The sequence below is a fragment of the Mus musculus genome, chromosome 8 (assembly GCF_000001635.26).
Source record: "Mus musculus strain C57BL/6J chromosome 8, GRCm38.p6 C57BL/6J".
Lineage (NCBI taxonomy): Eukaryota > Metazoa > Chordata > Mammalia > Rodentia > Muridae > Mus > Mus musculus.
The window spans coordinates 119,759,249-119,779,086 of record NC_000074.6 but is presented as its reverse complement, the minus strand read 5'-3'; the positions used below and the strand labels follow the sequence as shown (position 1 = coordinate 119,779,086).

At 52.9% G+C, this 19,838-nt stretch overlaps 1 protein-coding gene across 2 annotated transcripts; it reads left to right on the top strand.

Moving 5' to 3' along the window:
* Positions 1 to 647: 647 nt before the first annotated feature.
* Positions 648 to 19,024, top strand: Meak7 (MTOR associated protein, eak-7 homolog). 2 transcript variants are annotated; one of them, XM_030243817.1, is made up of 8 exons: positions 648 to 941; positions 5,647 to 5,815; positions 6,483 to 6,713; positions 7,702 to 7,846; positions 10,593 to 11,021; positions 15,033 to 15,151; positions 16,616 to 16,795; positions 17,257 to 19,024. In XM_030243817.1, exons 2-8 carry the CDS (start codon positions 5,669 to 5,671, stop codon positions 17,371 to 17,373), a joined length of 1,368 nt encoding a protein of 455 aa, XP_030099677.1. In that variant the 5' UTR covers positions 648 to 941; positions 5,647 to 5,668; the 3' UTR covers positions 17,374 to 19,024. The 2 variants fall into 2 exon arrangements, with proteins under 2 accessions (XP_030099677.1, NP_083159.1); NM_028883.2 differs by having other exon boundaries at positions 671 to 727; positions 17,257 to 18,500.
* Positions 19,025 to 19,838: the final 814 nt, after the last annotated feature.

The window sequence follows — 19,838 nt, the reverse complement described above, 5'->3', positions numbered from 1 at the left end:
CCAGCTACAATTTCAGACAGCAGCTTCTGTTACTTTGGGGGGTTGGGAGGAGTTCCTCTGTGCCACTCGGACGGTGGGGTTTGCAGGCAGCGACAGTGGGTTCGTCTCTGCTGAGAATTCTGGGACCTACCTCTGTTGTGTCTGTCTCCGACACCAGAAAAGGCCCGGTAGGGCTGATAGCAAGCTATCCCACTCCTGGGGACAAGACCGGCCGGCATCTGCTTCTGTGTGTCAAGTGCTCTATTGGCTAACGCAATGGACTTCAGGAGGTAAGGAGGTCAGATTTTCCACCCTAGTTCTGGGGGGCGAGTCCCAGCTCAGGCCTTCTGTTCACAGTGCCCCTGTTCCCAGCCTCCCACATTGCTCCCTTCTATCCGCTCCCTGCATTTAAACCCCCTGATCCGCTTCCAGCCCTTCAGCAGCTTCCTAGCACCTCCTAAAGCCCAAGTTCTCCTTCAGCCTTTGCAGAACCTGAGCAACTGTCAACCATCCCCAAGTGTTCCGCTGTTACAGGCTCAGTTCTTCGATCCCAGGCTCCGCCCACTCCCCGTGAACTACAATCCCATTGGTTAAGATCTGACTCGGGCTCCACCTCTCAGTAGCCCTTTTCCAATTGGTGCTCATGACCGTCCGTCAGCGCCGTTGCTAGGGAAAGGGCTGGGCGACCCGGGCAACCTTGCTGCCCAGGACGTACCGGAAGGAGCTCGGTCCCTGTAGACCAAGGCTGGTGAGCCGGAGGGAGGGAGCCCGGGCGAGGCTGGGCATAGCTCAAGGAAGGAAGGAAGACCTTCGGGGTGGCCTGAGCAGCCCCCAAGGAAGCTACTGTCTCAGGCTACTGTCAGAGAAGCAGAGAGTGCCTGGGATGGGGTGAAGCTGGGCTCTGAAGGGATCCGTGGGCCTGCCTTGTTTTCCGAGACGAACCCAATAGAGTTCCTTCAGAGGCAAGCTCAAAACCAATTTAGGGGGAGGCGAGGAAGGTGCCCTGGCCTGCACTCCTGAGGGGGGCTGGGACAGATGGAGGGCTGCCAGCTGCAGACCCAGTAGGCTCCAGGACTTGGACATGGGCTTGGTGTGGCTGTTCTGATGGGGTGTTGACCCCAGGAACCAGACAGTGTGTCACGATCTCTTGGAGGCCCCATGGGAAATTGTCCGAGGCACACTCCAGCCTGCCACCAGGAGCTTGGGGCTGCAAAGAGCTGGCTCGCCACATTCTTCGTGACACAAGGAGCCCTTTTTATTCTCCAGGGTCCATCTGTGTTTGTCTTTGGTTTCTGGAAAGCAGAACCAGGTGGCGATGTTAAACGATTCACCCAAGCTTATTAAAGCACGGCAAGCTAAACTCCTTTTAAGACCATGGGTTAGTGACTTGGTGATGGGACTTCACTGTTGGGGAGAGGGCCCCCTCCCGAAATGGATCACCTGGTTGGGGGGAGGAGGAAGGACGTGTTTAGCTATTAGGGGCAGTAGAGTGTTGAGGATAGACTGTTGCGGAGACTGGAATGTTCAAGGAAGCTCACTGGTGGGTTCAGGAGACTTGGATCTGGTCGGGCAAAGGCTTCCCCTTGATTGTGCCCAGGTGGGAAAGCCCATTGTTATACAAAAACTGTCTGGAATGGCCACCTGTGTATGGATTGAGACTGTAGAGCTCATAGGCCCTGTGTGGAGAATGGTCAGGGCTGTGGGTGACCTTTAAAGGGTCTCTCCACATCCCCCCCACCCCCCCACCCCCGCTTTCTGATAAGAAAAATGGCTTTGATCCTTGGCAAGTGTCTCTTTTGGGTCACAAGGCTGATACTCACTGCTACAAGTGACCTTACAGTCACTGAAAGATGTCTTCACCTAAGAAAGGTGGACATAGTTGCCAGGGGAAAGCTACCCCATGGACCAAGGTGTCCCCATGGAGGACAGAACCTGCCCCTGACACATGCAAGACCTTTCTCCGGGAAGCTGACAGATTGCTGGCCCCATGACAGAGCTTGCAGCCTAAAGGGAGAGCATGGGCCCCCCCGAGAATCATTCTTGCTGCAGCTGTGTGGAGACAGGCGGCCTTCCAGCTGTAGCGGCTGGGCTGGTACAGGGTGAAGAGCCATATTCTCAAGGTCTCTCCCCAGTCCTCCCTGAGCTGTGGGCTCCAAACCTGCCCTTCCCCTCCCCCTGCCTTCCTCACAGAGCAGCCAAGCTCTGGCTCTGTCCTGGCATCTGGTCCTGTCCTGTACTGCCCCTGGCTTGTTTACCATTCAAGGCTTGGTGTTTAGCATTTACTTTCTCAATCAATCTCTGCCCCCTCCACTGCTGTGGCTTAGTACTAGCAGGCCGTGGGGTATGCAGCTGGCATCACTGTGCAGGGGTGGTTCGTGCATAGTGGGGCAGGTAGTGCTGACCATGGGGATCTCGTGGGGTCAGGGTGGATTTAAGCCCTTGGGGGCTACTTAGGACCTGGTCGTGAATTAGCACTAGGAAACCCACAAAATGGAAGGAGAGGATGGCATCTACCTTTTCTGTCACTGTGACCAAACACCTAACAGAAGCTATTTCAGAGGGAAAAGATTGATTTTTGGCTCACAGTTTGAGGGTACAGCTTATCCCAGAGGGGAAAGGATGGAAGTAGGAGCGTGAGGCAGCTGGTCACACTGCACCCACAGTCAGGAAGCAGAGAGAGAGAGAGAGAGAGAGAGAGAGAGAGAGAGAGAGAGAGAGAGAGAGAACGCACATGTGAGCGAGCGAGAGGGAGGGAGGACCGCTGGTGCTTGGCTGCTTCTCCTTGTTATTCAGTCCAGGCCCCCAGCCTAGGGAATGGTGCCGCCCACAGTTAGGGTGGGTCTTCCTACGCCAATCCACCTAATCTCAAAAATCCTCCACAGACCCACCCAGAACCGGGGTCTCCTAGGTGGTTCCAAATTCATAAAGTTGACCGGCAAGATTAGCTGTGACAGAGCGCAAACCATCTCCTGAGAGGCTGCAGGGGACACCACACATCAGTACACCTGTCCTGTTACCTCGGGCTAAGGCACAGGAGAGTGGTCTTGGAGCAGAGTCCCCTTTTGGTGGCCTTCAGATCAGAGTCTGGAGTCAGGCATGGTCTGAGGGAAGGGCGTTGGGGTCCCCATGGAGAACAGGGAAGGACAAGGAGAGGGAAGGGTTCACTCCCGGGTGGGAGACTACCAGGGAGGTCCTCAGAGGAACCAGCTTGTGGCACTTGGCAGAGTCTTGCTGGCGTCGGGACCTCAGTAGCACCAAGCTCGTGGTCGGGAGGGCAGGGTGGCACAGGGTCTCTGCAGAATCTCGGAGGTGAGGTGGGAGAGGGGAGGTGTTTTCAGGAAAAGTTGTGAATGCCAAACAGTTGGAAACAGGAGGTAGAGAAGGATACCGAGGGCTGACAAGGAGGAAGGACACCTCCCTGAGAAGGTATGTCTCCCATCTTACAGGCTTCAGGAGCTTGCTGGGGTAGGAGCAGCCACCAGCAGCCCTCGAGCTTCCATCCCTGACAGGAGGCTAGCGCCTGCAAACCATTCCCTTGGTAGATTTCTTGAGGCACAACCGTCAGAAGCCCTCAGGCCTTCGGATGCCTGCTTGCTTCTAGATCGATCGATTGAGAGAGAGAAGACCTTACTAGGTAGCCCAGGATGGGCCTTGAACTCACTACCCTGCCACAGCCTCCCAAGTGCCCAGCTACGGGTGTCACCACCAGGCCAGGCTTCCTTCAGATTTTCTAGAATGGGATGCAGGATGCTCTGAGGCTTAAAGCCCAGCCTGCTGGTGGAATATCATATGTCTGGATGTATTGCCATGGGTCTGTCATCTGCAGGAGGGCGCAGGGAGAAACAGTGGCGAAGGTTTTGATGACTTGGTAAATCCACACGCCTTTGGGTAAAACCTGAGACCTCCTGTAGCCACAGGTGATGCCCAGGAAAGGCTCAGGGCTGCCCGGGTGTCCTCTGCCTTCGACCCTTGGTGAGTTTAATCAGTGTCAGCCGATAGCCACCCTGTTCTGTGACAGGGCAGGCTCTCCTGAGGCATACAGTCAGTCTACAGTAGTGGCATCATTAAAGACCACCCCTGCCCCGCCCTCGCCACCAGTGCTAGGCAAGGCCAGGCTGCACAGATGAGGGCAGGCACCATGTATGTACCCACACGACCCAGCATCTGCCTCTCCCCATCTCCATGGCTGCGAACCACTCTTCCTAATTATATTCTAGCTCTTCTGTATCCTCTTGCTTCTTGGGTAGAAATTAAGATACCGAGTCACTTCACTGTTTCCTCCCCACACCCCTGTCTGCAGTTCTGACCCCAGGCCTGGAACTACATTGGCATGTTCCATTGTAATTATCCCAACCCTGCCTCAGGACACTTCGAGGTGGTCACGACAATGTTCCTGGTGGTCAGATGGTTTCAGTGAACTGCAGAAGCAACAGCTCCACCCCCCCCTCACCCCCCCCCCCACCAGGCTGTGCTTCCAAGCCTGGGTGACCTGCCTAGCTGCCACCCTGGACGCTGGAAGTCTGCCCTTCCAGCTGCTTTGAAGCATATTATTCTTCATGGTGGTCCCCCTCCTAAGCAGCCCTCCCCCATCACCTGCCCGAAACACCTGCAACATTGTAACTGGTGATCACAGCACCTGGAAGTCAGTGGCTGTTTAAAACTCAGCTGCAACCAATGATAACCCGATAACCCGAGTCCCGGATGGCTGAGCTGCTGCTTAGGGTTGCAGTCTCGGGGGTCTGCTCAGTGTGACCACACAGGCTGTGTCCCTGGAGGGATGGGGTTCAGCCCTGCTGCTGTCTGTCGGCTTTCAAGGTGAGGCCAGCCCGAGCTCCTGGCTGTAGAGTGCAGACTGGAGCTGTCCCTAAGAATCTTTAAAGCAGTTAGATTGAATGTTGGAGTGGGGGGAGTGCGGAATGAGCCCCATTTCCAGTCAGCCTTTGTGATCAGTGAGCCCTCTGGAGGGACATGTCTTCAGGGGAAACTTGGTAGTATGGAAGCCTGACAAGAGCAGGGCCCCCAGCCCCTCCCCCCCAAAAGACAGCAAAGCACAAAGGTTGGCAAGGATGGGGAGAGAGTGGGACCTTGTGCTGGGCTGGGAGGAATGTGAATTGGAGAACAAGATAGCAACTCCGTAAGACATCAAAGTTCCACTGTCCTGGTGTCTGAGGCTTGAAGCCCGTGGGTGGAATATAGAAACCTAATAAGAGGGGCTCAAGGACAAGGGATTGCAACAGTGCTATCTGTAACAGCCCCCACAGTGGAAGCAGTTCAGATGCCTGCCAGTTAGCCACAGGTGAACAATATGTGGTATGTCCATACAAATGGGCATATTATACAGCCACGAAAAGGAGTGCTAAAACATAGCTATGTAGCTCAGGCTGGGCTCAAGCTTATAGCCTCCACCACCCCTGCTTCAGTCTCCTGAATGGTAGGATTATGGGCCATACCACCACAGCATGGCCAAGAAGTGTGTTTTCAGAAGGAATCCAGGCTGCTTCAGTTGACTCAGGGGGCCTTCGTACTTCACGTGTGCCTGATGTTAGTTTCCACCCCATCAGATTAACATTTCCATCGGAAGTATTTTAGCTGCATTTTGCAGTGAGCGGTCTTCAATACTCCTGTGACTCTCATGTTGTGGTTTTTCTCTTTCTTTCCGGTCTGCAGAGAGTTCCAGAGAGCAGGCAAGATGGGGAATGCCAAGAGCCTGTCGGGCCAGAAGATGGCCTCAAGGTTCTTGCCCGAGGAGCAGGCTGAGGTAGACAAGCTGTTTGATGTCCTGTCATCTAGTGAAGGCGGTGTGGCAACGGGGACATTCTCTCTGGAGGCGATGAAGGCAAGAGCGACCACATGGGGTGGGGATTTAGGATCTGCAGTCGTGCCAAGCACTAGAAAGGTGATTTTAGATTGAAAGGCCCCTGCTTTTGGCATGGTTGACTCCGTGACTGTCACAGCTACACCGATCTGTCCTCGTAGTGTGGAAAGTATCCATGGGCCATGGGTGAACAACACTCTCACCCTGCTTTTTGAGACAGAGTCTTGGTGTATAGCCAACACTGGTCTAGCCTGGAACTCACTGTATAGCCCAGGCTGACCTTTTCTTTTTTTTAAGATTTATTTATTATATTTATGTGAGTACACTGTAGCTGTTCTTAGACATACCAGAAGAAGGCATCAGAGCCTGTTATGGATGGCTGTGAGCCACCATGTGGTTGCTGGGAATTGAACTCAGGACTTTTGGAAGAGCAGTCAGTGCCCCATTGAGCCATCTCTCAAGGCCCCTAGGCTGGCCTTGATAAGTGGTTCTCCCCCCCACCCCCCTTAGCCCTCTGAGTTGCTGGGACCATAGGTGGAAATGTACAGAGTCTTACGTGTACTAAAGCGAGGACCTGGTGCCCGGCATGGCCTCGTGTGCCCGTGGTCCACACACTCAGGTTGGTCTTGCCCTCAGCTCGTTTCTCAGTAAACCCTGCTTAGCTTGCTCTTCTGTTTGTCCCCAACAGAGCCATGTCAAGGAGGCCCTCCCCCCAGCGATGGTCACCAGACTGTATAACGGCATGCAGAGGGTGAAGCCAACCGACAGGACACTCGGGAGCTGCAGGAGTGTTTCCAGAGAGCAATTCACTGCATTCCTGTCCCAGCTGTTGAGAGGGAGCTGTGAGGAAAAAGGCCTAATGGTTATGAACATGATCTCAGATGCAGAGGGTCCTACAAAGACCAGAGATGTCCAGAAGGTACACACTTGGTGTCCATGGGTGGGGGACCCGGGACAGCGGCTTAGGTAGTGTTGCTGGCCAGCCTCAGGGAGCTGAGCCACATAACAGTTTGGTTGGAACTCTTTTTTTTTTTTTAAATTTATTTATTTTATGTATATGAGTACGCTGTAGCTGTACAGATGGTTGTGAGCCTTCATGTGGTTGTTGGGAATTGAATTTAAGACCTCTGCTTATTCTGGTCAGCCCCCCTTGCTCTGGTCAACTCCACTTGCTCAGTCCCTGCCATCTCTCTGGCTCAGAGATTTATTTATTATTATAAATAAGTTCACTGTAGCTGTCTTCAGAGGCACCAGAAGAGGTCATCAGATCTCATTACGGGTGGACGTGAGACACCATGTGGTTGCTGAGATTTGAACTCAGGACTTCTGGAAGAGTAGTCAGTGCTCTTCCCCGATGAGCCATCTTGCCAGCCGAATTCGGAACTCTTGAACTAGGGTTTTGGCAAGCCCTCAGGGGAGCTAAATATGTAATTAGAAAAATGAAGGCCAGGCCTGGTGGCGCTGGCCTGACATCCCAGCTACTCAAGAGGGTCAAAGGCCAGCTTAGGCACCTTGGTAAAAATCTGTGTTCAAATTTTACAAAAGTGGGGGAGGGCTTAGGGGTGCATTCTCACATGGTGGAATGCTCACCTGACACCCACAAAGCCCTGCTTCCCTCCCCAGCAGCTTTTGAAGCTGATATAGTGGCCCACATCTGTAATCCCAGCCCTCAGCAGGTCGAGGCAGGGGGAGTCAGGGTTGTCCTCAGCTCCATAGCAAGTTGGAGGCCAGTTGGAGCTATGCGAAGGGCTGAGAAAAAAAAAAAAAAGGGAAGAAAGGAGAAAGAATCCCTGAGCAGCTGTGGTCCACTGTGGTCGTTACTGAAAGATAAACATCACCGTCTTCTCACTGTGATGTCCTGGGGGTGGCCCAGGAGGGTTTGGCTTTAACAGTGATGTATCTCCCAGTTCACAGAGGACCTGGTGGCCTCTGTGGCGCACGTGCTGACCCACCGGCATGAGCTTCGAGGCTGGACCTGCAGGAAATCCGAGGTGCCCCCTGACAGTATGCAGGCCATGGTCGCCCAGCTGCTCTCTGAGATGAAGTTTCAAGGCAAGCGTGGGACTGTCCTCTTGATTCAGACCTTGGCGTGATGGGGCCAGGGGGCTACAGTTGCCATGACTAGAGTCTCCCAGGGAGGCTAGACTGTGGCGTATGCCTGCCTCCCTCGCCCTGCGATTGCTGTGGGGTATCCTTGTCTACCTTAGCTGTGGAGAAGCACGCGTCCTCCTCTGGTTTCAGTGACTGAAATCCTTTTCCTTGGTCAGTCTTACAGAAACAATCTCAGCATTTTTGTTGATTTTTAAAAAATATTTATTTATTTATTTACTATATGTAAGTACACTGTAGCTGTCTTCAGACACTCCAGAAGAGGGCATCAGATTTCATTATGGATGGTTGTGAGCCACCATGTGGTTGCTGGGATTTGAACTCAGGACCTTTGGAAGAGCAGTCGGCGCTCTTAACCGCTGAACCATCTCACCAGCCCTTTTTTAAAAAGGCTTATTTTTACATGTGTGAGTTGTGTGTGTGTGTGTGCATGTGTGTGTGCGCGTGTGTGTGTGCATGCAGATGCCAGTGAAGGCCAGAAGACCTTGTCAGATCCACAAGAGCTGGAGTTACAGGTGGTTGTGAGCCACCCAACATGGGTGCTGGGAACTAAACTCAGGTTCTCTTCTAGAACAGCGTTCGGTCTAACGCCCAGAGCTGACTCTCCAGACCATTTAATTAAAAACTAAACTAGTTTTAAAAGCAGTCTAGGAGCCGCTTCTCTCCTGCTTTCCCAGTCCATTATCTCTGTTATTCTCATTATATCTGCATTAGCCTTCTGTCTTTTTAGTTTCTCTGTGTGTGTGTATGTGTGTATGTTTGTGTGTATGTGTGTTTGTATGTGTTTATATGTGTAGGTTTTTGTGTGTGTATGTTTGTATGTCTGTATGTATATTTGTATGTGTGTGGTGTGTGTATATATATATTTGTGTGTATGTGTGTGTATGTATGTATCTCTGTGTGTGTGTATGCATGTCTGGTGTATGTATGTGTGTACATGTATATATTTATGCTTGTGTGTATATGTGTATGTATGTATTTATCTCTGTATAGTGTATGTATGTGTGTATGTATATGTATGGTGTATGTGGTGTGTATGTGTGTCTGTGTATATGTGTATGTATGTGTGGTATGTGTTGTGTATATGTATGTTTGTGGTATGTATGTGTGTGTATATGTGTGTGTGTATGTATGTATTTCTGTGTGTAGTATTTGTGTGTATGTATGTATCTCTATGTATTGTGTGCGTGTGTGTGTGTGTTTGTACATGTTAGGCATCTTCTTTAATCTTTCACTGTCTTCTATCTTGAGTCAGGGTCTCTCACTGAACCTCTGTGCCTCCCCTCCGCAATGCTGAGGGCACAGAGCACAGCTGTGGGTCTGAACTCGTGTCTTCAGGTTTGCTTGGCAGGGACTTTACCAACACAGCCACCCCCTGCCCCGACCCGGCCCTGTCTTCCTAGATTCGTACGGTTTAGATGATGAAGTTGAGGTCGGCCTTCTTCAGGGTAGATGTTTGTAGCTGTAAAGTTTCCCTGTAAGTTTGCAGTCCTTTGGCTGCATCTCAGAGGCTCCCACGTGCGGCTTCAGTTTTCATCGCTCTTAGTGTTTTGTTTTTTTTTAAAAATAATTTATTTATTTATTATATGTAAGTACACTGTAGCTGTCTTCAGACACACCAGAGGAGGGCGCCAGATCTCATTACGGATGGTTGTGAGCCACCATGTGGTTGCTGGGATTTGAACTCAGGACCTTCGGAAGAGCAGTCAGTGCTCTTAACCGCTGAGCCATCTCTCCAGCCCGCTCTTAGTGTTTTAACTCATCTAGTTAGTTTTACATCTGGGGACCCCAAATTGAAAGCCCAAGAGTGTTCCACAGGCTGTCCTGTCACCCTAACTCTTTGGGGTTGTGGTTATTCACACTGTGAATATTTGGGGGAAGAGGCTTGGTCAGTAGTTGGTGAAATCTGCCCTTCCCAGGGAGACCAGCGGGTGCTCCAGGATCTACACCCCGCCAGGGTACAATACACATTCCAGCCTTCTGTTGCCCTCAGCCGAGTGTGACCTCTGCTGACACTGGGGCTGAGGGATTCCCAGGCTGGGCTTCCTTGTACAGACCCCCACTGTCCCAGGCTTCCGAAGTGCAGTTTGAGGAGAGGGAAAAGCTGAGGGGTACCACGGTCAAACTGTTCAAATCAATACCCGACAACGAAATAGGCCGGCCCACGAAGTTTCAGTTTTCCTCGTGGTCACATTAACAAAGAGCAAAGGTGGGCTTGAGGTGTGGCTCGGTTGGCAGTGTCTGGTATCCATAAGGCCTTGGCTTCAAGGCCCAGCACCACATAAATCCAGTGTGGCACACACAGATCCGTGACCTCAGCTCTTGGGAGACAGAACCAGGGGGTGAGAGGTCAAGGTCATCCTCAGCTACATAGTGAGTTTGAGGCTAGCCTGAGCTACATGAGATCCTCCCTCCAACAAGAACAAAATTAAAGAAATGGAGAAGAGAGTTTCACTAATGTATTCAAAATATGCTTCTAATCTGTATAATGCGAATATTGTGGTGTGTTACAGTAAATTGTCATAGCCGGTGTTTAAAACTGGGAGTGCTCATTAGACCTGTGACATATCCCAGCTCAGATGAGCCACCTCCCAGTGCCCTGTGACTTTTAGATTGGTTTTCAAAGGCTTGGACAGTGACCATAAGGTGGCAGGGTGTGCTCAGCCATCTTGATTTTCTCTTCCCTTAGATGGCTACAAGTTCCAGGGCCCTCAGTGCCTGGACCAGGTCTGCGACCAAGCCATGATCGAGGAGTGGGTGTTCCACGTCCCTCACGTGGGCATGTTCCTGAGCGTGGTCGTCCACAGGGGCCTGTGCCTCCTGGGTTCATCCTTTGATCCGTCCACGCTGGTCCCCGAGTGCCTCGCGGACCAAGGTGGCCGGTTCGAGAGCATCCTGGATGTGCTGTCCGTCATCTACCTCAGCTCCCACCTGGCCCCGGAGCATCGGCAACGCTGGCGCCTGCTGTTCTCCACGCAGCTCCACGGGCAGAGCTTCTCCCAGCTCTGCAGCCACATCACCAGCCAGGGGCCCAGCCTGCTTGTCCTTGAGGACAGGGATGGCTACGTCTTTGGTGGCTTCGCCTCCTGCTCTTGGGAAGTTAAGCCTCAGTTCCAAGGTAAGCAGTGGGTACTGTGCAGGGCAGGGTTAACTGCCAGCCTGGCACAGCCTCGAACCTCAGAACCCCTGAGGAGGGTGTCTTAGGTTGCAGGTCATACTGTGACCCTCCCCTCCCCCAAGACTTTGTTATTTACTGAGAATACATGTTTCTGCTTGCAGTGTGGCTCAGTCCTTCATACACACCTCTAATCCCAAACAGTGAAGGTAGAGTTAGTTTGTAGAAGGAGGCACCCGTGTTTAAAAGCGATGTCTACTTGAGTGGCAGACAAAGTGCCGAATCAGAGAGAGGTTTGACAGACTAGGATATTCTCAACTCTGGGGAGGAGAGAGAGGAAAGGGAAGCTACTTAGAGATGGGGAGAGGAGGAGGTGGTAGTTTAGCCAGATGACACAGACTGGTTGAAGACAGAACAAGCCAGAAAGTGAGAAGGAGCCGGGCGATTAGAACAGATTGGTAGAGTTGGAGGTGACACAGAGCAAATATTCAGGGGAGGCAGAAAGAGAGAAGCCAGATTGAATCAGTCAGCGTGGAGAGGAGGTTGGAGCCAGAGCAGCTGAGTCAAACCACCTAGCCAGAGATCAGAAAGAACTAGAAAGGGTGACTTTATTCAGCAGTAAATCTCAGAGGCTTACAACATTCTAGGCCTAGATGAGACTGGACACAGGATAGAAGCTTCCGGGACTAGGCCTAGGTTAGCAGACCGAGGCAGTGAGCTTCAGAGACAACGCTTGTATCAGGAGAATAAAGATTCTGTAACAGTCTTAGGGGTTGTCCAGAGTAGGCTGTTAATTGATGTGGGAAGACCCCGTCCTTTGTCAGTGGCGCCATTTTGTGAAGAAAACTAGCTGAGAGCAAGTGAGCATCGTGGGGGCAGTCTCTGTCTGCCACAACTGTGGATAAGGTGTGCCTAGCTGCTTGAGTTCTTGCCTTGACTTCTCTAAAATGATTAGCCGTGAGCTGGCATCATGAGTCAGACCACCCCTAGCCCTGGGCTGCCGCATGTCCGGGTCTTATCAGAGTAACGGACATGGAACCAGGGCACTGGTTTTTGTTGCTGTGACCAACTACCTGACCAAGAGGCTGTGTCGTGGCTCACAGTTTTCAGGGGTACAGGTCATCATGGGGGTCAAGCCATGGTGGGAGCAGTCATCTGCTTGCCTACATCTTGGTGGCTTTGGAAGCATGTACCAGGGCTGGAGAGACGTGGTAGCAGGGCTGGGGATGATGGGCAGCTGTCTGCAACTCCAGTTCCAGGGCATCTCCCTCTTCTGGCCTTGAGGGCCCTAGGTACACATGTGATACACACACATAGATGTAGGCAAAACATTCATGCACACACATTTCTGTGGGGGCAGGGCGGAAGTGGCTCTGGGCTGTCACCTCTAAGACCAGAGAAGCTCTTCCTCTGCCGCCTCGAGGTCCCATACTCCACGTGTTCAGACAGCGAGCCCGTGTGTGTGTGTGTGTGTGTGTGTGTGTGTGTGTGTGTATTCCTCACTCAAATCCTAGCAGGGGCCTCAACCCTGAGCACACTGTAGCTGTCTTCAGACACACCAGAAAAGGGCCATCCGATCCCATTACAGATGGTTGTGAGCCACCATGTGGTTGCTGGGAATTGAACTCAGGACCTTTGGAAGAGCAGTCAGTGCTCTTAACCACTGAGCCACCTCTCCAGCCCCCTCCAGTGGTTTTTTTTAACTGCAGTGGAAGGACCATGCTCCTGTTCGGCATCACAGACTTCTTCTTTGGCCCTGGCTGGGGTAGGGTGTAGGTGGGGGAACTAGATGGATGCACGGGAGGGGTTGTGAGCCGCCGCCTCTTAAGGACACGTGCTCATTGCTCTGCCTCTCCCCCATCTCCCGCCTCTCTGCTTTTGTGGCTTTGTTGGCTGCAGAGGCTCCATGTATGACCCAGTCAGTTGTACCTTTTCCTCACGGCCCTCATAGGAGCTGTCCCCAGGCTCCTCCACGGGTGCCAGGCGTGGTGCTTCCTGTGCCCACAGACGACCCGCTCTCACCCAAGGTGCCAGCACTGGTGCCCCCCGTGTTACAGCGGACCTCAGTGCTTCCCTATCTTCCCGCTGCAAAAGTGGCTCTGGAGCCCGGGGTGGGGTGGGGTGTGTGGGCGTGGCTGCCATTCCCCTCCCCCCAGAGCTTCCGGTTTGTCCAGGGTTTTTGCATGTATGTACTGTTTGCCGTGTTGTCCTAGGAAGGGCTTTCCCTGCACCCCACTAGACAGTCCAGGGAAGGCCGCACCTCACTGCGACCCCCCGCAGGCTCCACTCGAGGGTTGAGTGAGATCTAGGAGAACCCCACTTCCTCAGTGCTGCGGGTCTCAGTGGCTTCGAAACAGGCAGGCTTGACTGGTAAGGAGGGTGCTTCCAGACCTCTCTTGCTCTGAGCCTGGCAGTCCAGCAAAGGGCAGCCACGCCTGCCTGAGGAGTGTCGTCAGCTCAGAGGTGTGAGGGAATGGCACATGGTTTTAGTTGGGTTTTCTTTTCCTTGGTGCTGGGGATCCCATGCCAGGTTCGCACCTGCTAGCAGGTTAGGCCATGTGCTGCCCCAGCTCAGGCTGTGTTTCCCTGATGTGTTGGAGTCCCGAGGCTTTGGCCTGAGCAGCTGGGACTTTGTGTCTCAGCTCTGGGCTGGTGCTGGTTCTCCCGCGTCCTTTCCCTGCTTGGTGACCAGCCGTGATGCTCGCTTGTGTTTGCTGCAGGTAGAAAGCACAGCACACCATGCTATGGCGATGCTCCGGCAGGCTCAGAAGGGCACGGCAGGGTTCTTAGGTCCTTGCTGGTGGGCCAGGGAGTGATCTTCACAATGTGGCCTCCTCAGCCCAGGCTGTGGTCCTGTCCTTTTGCCTGGTGTATTGGGGCCCAGTAGTCATTGAACAGCACTGGACCTCAAGAAATGCCACTTGTTTTTTTTCGTCCAAATGCAGAGGTCAGGGGAATGGAGGATCTTGTCCATGCCAGGGCTTTAATTGACTCCCCCACCCCAGTGACTCCTTCCTTCCCTCCCTCCCCCTTGGATTTCTTTTTGTCTGTTTGTATGTTGTTTTTTTGTTTTTTGTTTTTTGTTTTTTGTTTTTTTTTTGAGGTAGTATGTAGCCATGGCTGTTTTGGAATTCCATATGTAGACCAGGCTGCCTTGAGCTCAAAGTGAGATTCTGAGTGCTGGAACAAAAGGCACGTGTCATGTACACATCCCACTTGAGTGTTCTCTCTCCCTATCCCTCTCCCTTCCCCCCTCCCCCTTTCCCTCTTCTCCCTTCTCTCTCACCCTCCCCCCTCTCCCTCCTTTCCCTTTCCCTCCCTTTTTCTCCCTCTTAAGAGGGTCATGCTATATCTCAGGTTGATTTGTAACTCGGTAGCCCAGGCTGGCCTCAGACTCAAGGCAATCCCTCTGTCTCAGCTGCTCCCGTATTAGGATTCTAGGACTGCACATCCACACCTGGCTGAGTGGGCATCCTTTTTACATCCTGTGTACCCACCCTACATCCTGGGATGACGGTAGACAGTGGCATGCTCTGTCTGTTTCCATCCTGGCAGCCCTGGAGGTGTGCTGCCTCCTGCATGGTGCATTCTGTGTGTGTGTGTGTGTGCGCAGCCCCATACCACATCGAACACTGGCCTGTGCAGGCTGTGCAACAGCTGCCCACATCTCCATGGTGACCACCTGCCTGTGGCTTAACAGGAGACCCACTCGCTCCTATGCTAATATTCCTGGATGGTCCATGCTAACATTGGGAAATGGTCTCAGCTCCTGTGGCCAGGTCTAAAGATGGCCACATTGTCCAGTCACTGCCATTGTGTCCTTGTGCCCTCACCTTCTTCATCTGAGTTCCCAGACATCCGTAAGTCTTGTCTTGTGTGTGGTCTGGGGCCTGGCCCCCGATGATGCATAGGATCTTTGTTGCTGTGTTCTGAGACACAGCCTGCTGGTATCTGCTGTTCTTTGTGCCTGTTTCTGAGGCAGTGACTATGTCCTTGATTCTCTGTCACTTCCAGGGGACAACAGATGTTTCCTGTTCTCCATTGCCCCCAGAATGGCCACGCACCTGCACACGGGCTACAATAACCACTTCATGTACTTGAATTACGGACAGCAAACCATGCCTAATGGACTGGTAAGGGTGGGGAGGGGGATGTCCCACCAGCCAGGGTTCTCTGTGTGGAATGTGCTGAGAGCCAGTAGCAGGGCACATCTTCCTCAGTGGGTTTTCCCATGGTTTGTGTGCAAACAGCCTGGCCCTTTCCCTGGACCCCAATGATTGGTCTGTGTCCTGAGAGCGTGTTGGTGGTAAACACTTCACAAGTCACTTGCCATCCTGCCTCAAGGTCAATACGACCACCTGCACAGCGAGCCCGTGTGCTGAGCTTGTTTGGGGGGGGGGGGTCCCTGAGCTGAGGGTTCTAGGCACTGGGTCGAGTTAGTGGTAACTTGTGAGACAGAAAACGGACTCTTATTTGTGGTAGCCATTGTCTTGCCTGTTGCTAGCCACAGAAAGGAGAGGAGGGGGAGAGGGGAAAGGAGGGAAGGGGAGAGGAGGGGAGGGGAGGGGAGGCCAGGTCAGCAAGGGCAGCTGGATGTAGCAGGGCAGATACCTACAAGGATGTTTGGCACGGGTAAGAACCATCCAACCTGCTGGCTTTTTTTTTCTTTTCTCTACGTCCTGACAAGTCATCTCATCCGTATTTGGTGAGCTGAGAGCCAAGGCTGCCCACTAGAGCGGGTCAGGGATTCCCTAGCAGGTTTCCACCACCGCAAGCAGGAGGGGCATGGCCAGGTGACCAGGGCATCAGAGTTCAGGCACAGGACCCCTCCCGGGATGGGCTTGTCTGTCAGTCTCAGGAATAGTCTCAGCGCCCACAGGAACCATTCGTCTCTGGCCCGGGGACCAAAAGCAGCATCTAGACATAGGCTAAGATCCCTATATGTCCAAGATAGAAGCTCATCATATCATGTTCCTCAGGCGCACCAGGGACAAGAGGGTGTGACGGAGGTGACATCAGCACAAAGCTGTCAGGGAGGCAGGGTAACAGCTGGCTCGAGCCGGTGGTGGGACTTTGCAGTGGGAAGAAGGGCAGTTGAGTTGCCACTCCTAGCCTGCCACCTTTTCTGAGGGAGTCACTGGGCACAGGTTGGTTTCCTGTAGGGACAGGGCACAGATGGGTTCCCAGGGGTCTCTCTGCTCACCCCGTCCCTGAGTACTACCTGGGACATGCAGGGAGTCTGCAGATTTTCTAGGCTGCTGTGCCCTATGTATGTGCCCTCTCAGGAGAGAGCTGTGGACTGTGGTCTGCTGATAACCATAACCGTTTAGCAACCCGGAACATGATTATAACCACAGCCCAGGAAAAGAAAGCCAGTCCCGAATTCCTATTTTCCCCATGTCTCTGGCTGGTTCCGCTAACACCCCTCTTTTTGAGACAAGGTCTTTTAGACAGGCTGGCCTGGAACTCTGTGTAGCTCAGGCTACTCAAGACCTTAGGATCCTCCTGGTTCTCTGTTGTAGTCAAGCCTGTTGTTTCTGAAGCCCCTCCTCCCCAGTGGTTGCTGACACTGTCACCCGTCCCCGCTTGCTCTACAGGGCATGGGTGGGCAGCACCATTACTTTGGGCTTTGGGTGGCTGCCGACTTTGGGAAAGGACACAGCAAGGCGAAGCCAGCGTGCACCACCTACAACAGCCCACAGCTCTCTGCCCAGGAGGACTTCCTGTTCGATAAGATGGAGGTGTGGGGACTTGGCAACCTCTTAGAGGAATATGAGGTGAGTCCTACACGGCAGTGACCTCATACAAAGACACAGCCTTTCTGCTGCGTGAGTGCGGGCATGTGTGTGTGTGTGTGTGTGTGTGTGTGTGTGTGTGCGTGTCTCCTGTCCTTCTGGGGATACTTTGGCTTTACCAGCTATGGGCTGTGTCAGGATCCATGCAGCAAAGTGGAGGGGTCTGCCTTGGGAGTGGGGCCTACCTAAGATGCACACCTTGCCCAGCTAGATGGCCCGTTGCCCGCCCTACCTGTCTGCATGAACCTGCATGATTTCTGCATGACCCTGGCAATTGCATCCCAGCCAGAGAGGCTTCAGGGTACTGTGCCACCTGGCTACTTTGTGGCTCCTCTACTCTGATACGCCAGCCACTATGAGGAAGTCACTGTGTGGTCTAAGCTGGTAGCTGCTGCTATCTCCCTGTGTATGTCCTGAACCCACCCACTCCCTCTCTTCCCAAGGGCAAGAACAAGAAGAGCGTCCTGGACTCAAATCCCGAAGCCCGTAGCCTGTTGGAGATCAGCGGACGGGCTCGGCACAGCGAGGGACTGCGGGAAGTCCCCAGGGATGAGGACTGAGATAAGGCAACCTCTTAGAGCTCTCCTGGATGGAGAGCATCCTGGAGCAGGGGCGGGACTCCCCCAGGGATGCAGAGCAGAGAGCGTCTAGATTCCTCACTGCTGTGTGAACAGAGAGAGCTCTTCTTACCCTCTGTCCTAACTCCTGCTTAGCCTTAACACAGAGCCACATGGTTGCACGCAGACCATCACGGACACACTTAAATCAGAACACAGCCATGCTGAGAAAATTCCTCTGAAGCCATAATCGATGGGTGTTGCCTCCCAGGGGCCCTGAGCGTGGGTTAGAACCTTGGCCTTAAACTTTGTCTTCTGTCTTTTGTCCATGGCATCCAAAGACAAAGAGGCTTGAAACCTGCTGGGGCTGGTGGTTGAGGGCATGCATTCTTGCCTTGTGAGGGGGCACCATGCTCTGAGGTCCCTGTATGTGCCCCGATGGCCCAGCATGAGTGGAAAGACAGGGGTGCTTAGATGAATATCTTGGTACTCTGTGAGAATACTACTCCCCCCCACACACACACCCACCATGCAATTTGTGGGTTTGTAGCTGAAGATCTGAAGGAAATGTCTCTGGGGGCAGGTTCTCAGAATGGGCTTGCTGTGGGGGTCCTATCTAGCTTTCTCAACTCTTTTTACGCCTGATGAACAAGGGTGGAAAGCCAGACCCATTTACCCAGAGACCAAGCCTTTCCTGTGCTGCTAATCCAAATATGGGACCTGGGACCTTTGAGGAGACTTGAAGTCTGCATGCTTGCCCAATGTGTGCATAACACCCACCCATCCCAGATGCCAGTGGTGGGTGATGTCCGGCCGTGGCTGGGAGTGTCAGCCTCCAGGTGCCTTCTCTGAGGTCACAGCTCAGGGCTTCTCAGGAGGGGGATAGGTCATGGGACAGCATGACTTACTTCAGACAGACTCTAGTGGTCCCCAAAGACTGACTATGACTCAGGTGGCCAGGCTGCCCATCACACTGTTAGTGATGGCCACCCAGCTCCATCCACTCAGAGGAGCTGTGGGCCCTTGAGACCTCTACGTCTTGTTTGTAAACCTCTATGTCTTTTGCTGTAAACTTCAACCTTTACGGATCTGCTACAAGTTTTACTCTTGCATATACAGTTTGCCCATGGTAAAGTCTGGTATGTGCATTTCCCCAGTTCTGCATCTTTGCCCAAGAAGCTCCTGGAACATGCCACACAACAACCTTGAGCCTGACAGAAGGTCTGAGGGGAGACCTTCCAAACAAAAGTGCCATTTCTGTGCACGGAGGGATTGGCATGTGGTGCTGACAGGGGCTGGGCCATTTTGGTTCTCTTGGCAAGAAGCCAGTTGTCAGTGGTCTGTGGGATAGAGATAGAAAACACTAGAATCTCCAGACGACCCCTATGTAACTTCACAGAACTGGGTCACTGTGCTATGAAGTGTGTCTTTTGTTTTGCTTTGTTTTGTTTTGAGACAGGGTTTCTCTGTGTAGCCCTGGCTGTCCTGGAACTCACTTTGTAGACCAGGTTGGACTCAATCGAACTCAGAGATGCACCTGCCTCTGCCTCCCAAGTGCTGGGATTAAAGGTGTGCGCCACCACTGCCTGGCAAGTGTCTTTTGTTTGTTTGTTTTAAATAAAAATGAGGTTGGTCATGCCTTTCATTGGTAGCAGGCTTGGTGTGGCCCCTTGGGAGGTCATGACACCATGGCTCCTATTCTTTCTGACCTCAGTGCAGGGCTGGGATTCTGCTCAAGACAGGAGGGCCTCACAAGCGTTTGCTTAGAGGACGTAGCCCTCTTGCGGCATGGTACGGGTGACGACAGGCTTTGCTCCCCATACCTCTAACAAATTTCTCAGGGCACAAATGCTTGTGGGATGTCAGGCGAGCCCTGAGGAACTCCTTGTTCCCTGAAACGGAGGACTGAGGTCTTCTGTGAAACGGGCGGAAGAATGAAGCTGTGAGCACCACAGAGCTTCCGACAGGCGGAGGCTGAGCCGAGCCCAGAAAGGAAGAGGAAAAGACCGTACTGCACATGTGGTTGTTATGAGTGCCTGAGTGAGGGGCCGGAAGGATGGAGAGGACAGACGGACAGCTCTGGGAAGGTTTATCCCCTCCTTCCCTGGCTTCTCTGGAGGGCACAGCCGTGTCTGCACAGGGTCTGTCCCTCAGTGGGAGTTGCTCAGGGTTCCTCTCCATCTTTCCCCATGATGTTTGTGTGAGCTGTGCAGATGCAGCATCCTGAGAGGCAGGTCAGCACCTGCTGGGAGGCTGGCTGTTGCCATAGTGACCCTTGCTGTGTCTGGGATGAACTGAAGATTAGCTGGTTTAAAAGATGCTCATTTTTCTTTCTTTCTGGCAGTGCTAAGGAATGCAGTGGCTATAGTTTTCACCCCCCCCCACCCCCTGGGCTGAGGTACATCTCTGTAATACCAAGTACCTGCCTGCTCACCAAGCAGTGGTGGTGCACACCTTCAGTTTTCAAA

Excerpts from the sequence above, each read along its gene's own strand:
- Meak7 (XM_030243817.1), top strand. The coding sequence starts at position 5,669 with ATGGGGAATGCCAAGAGCCTGTCGGGCCAGAAGATGGCCTCAAGGTTC. Across the intron at positions 5,816-6,482 it reads TCTCTCTGGAGGCGATGAAG|AGCCATGTCAAGGAGGCCCT; the intron begins GCAAGAGCGACC and ends TGTCCCCAACAG. Across the intron at positions 11,022-15,032 it reads AGTTAAGCCTCAGTTCCAAG|GGGACAACAGATGTTTCCTG; the intron begins GTAAGCAGTGGG and ends TGTCACTTCCAG.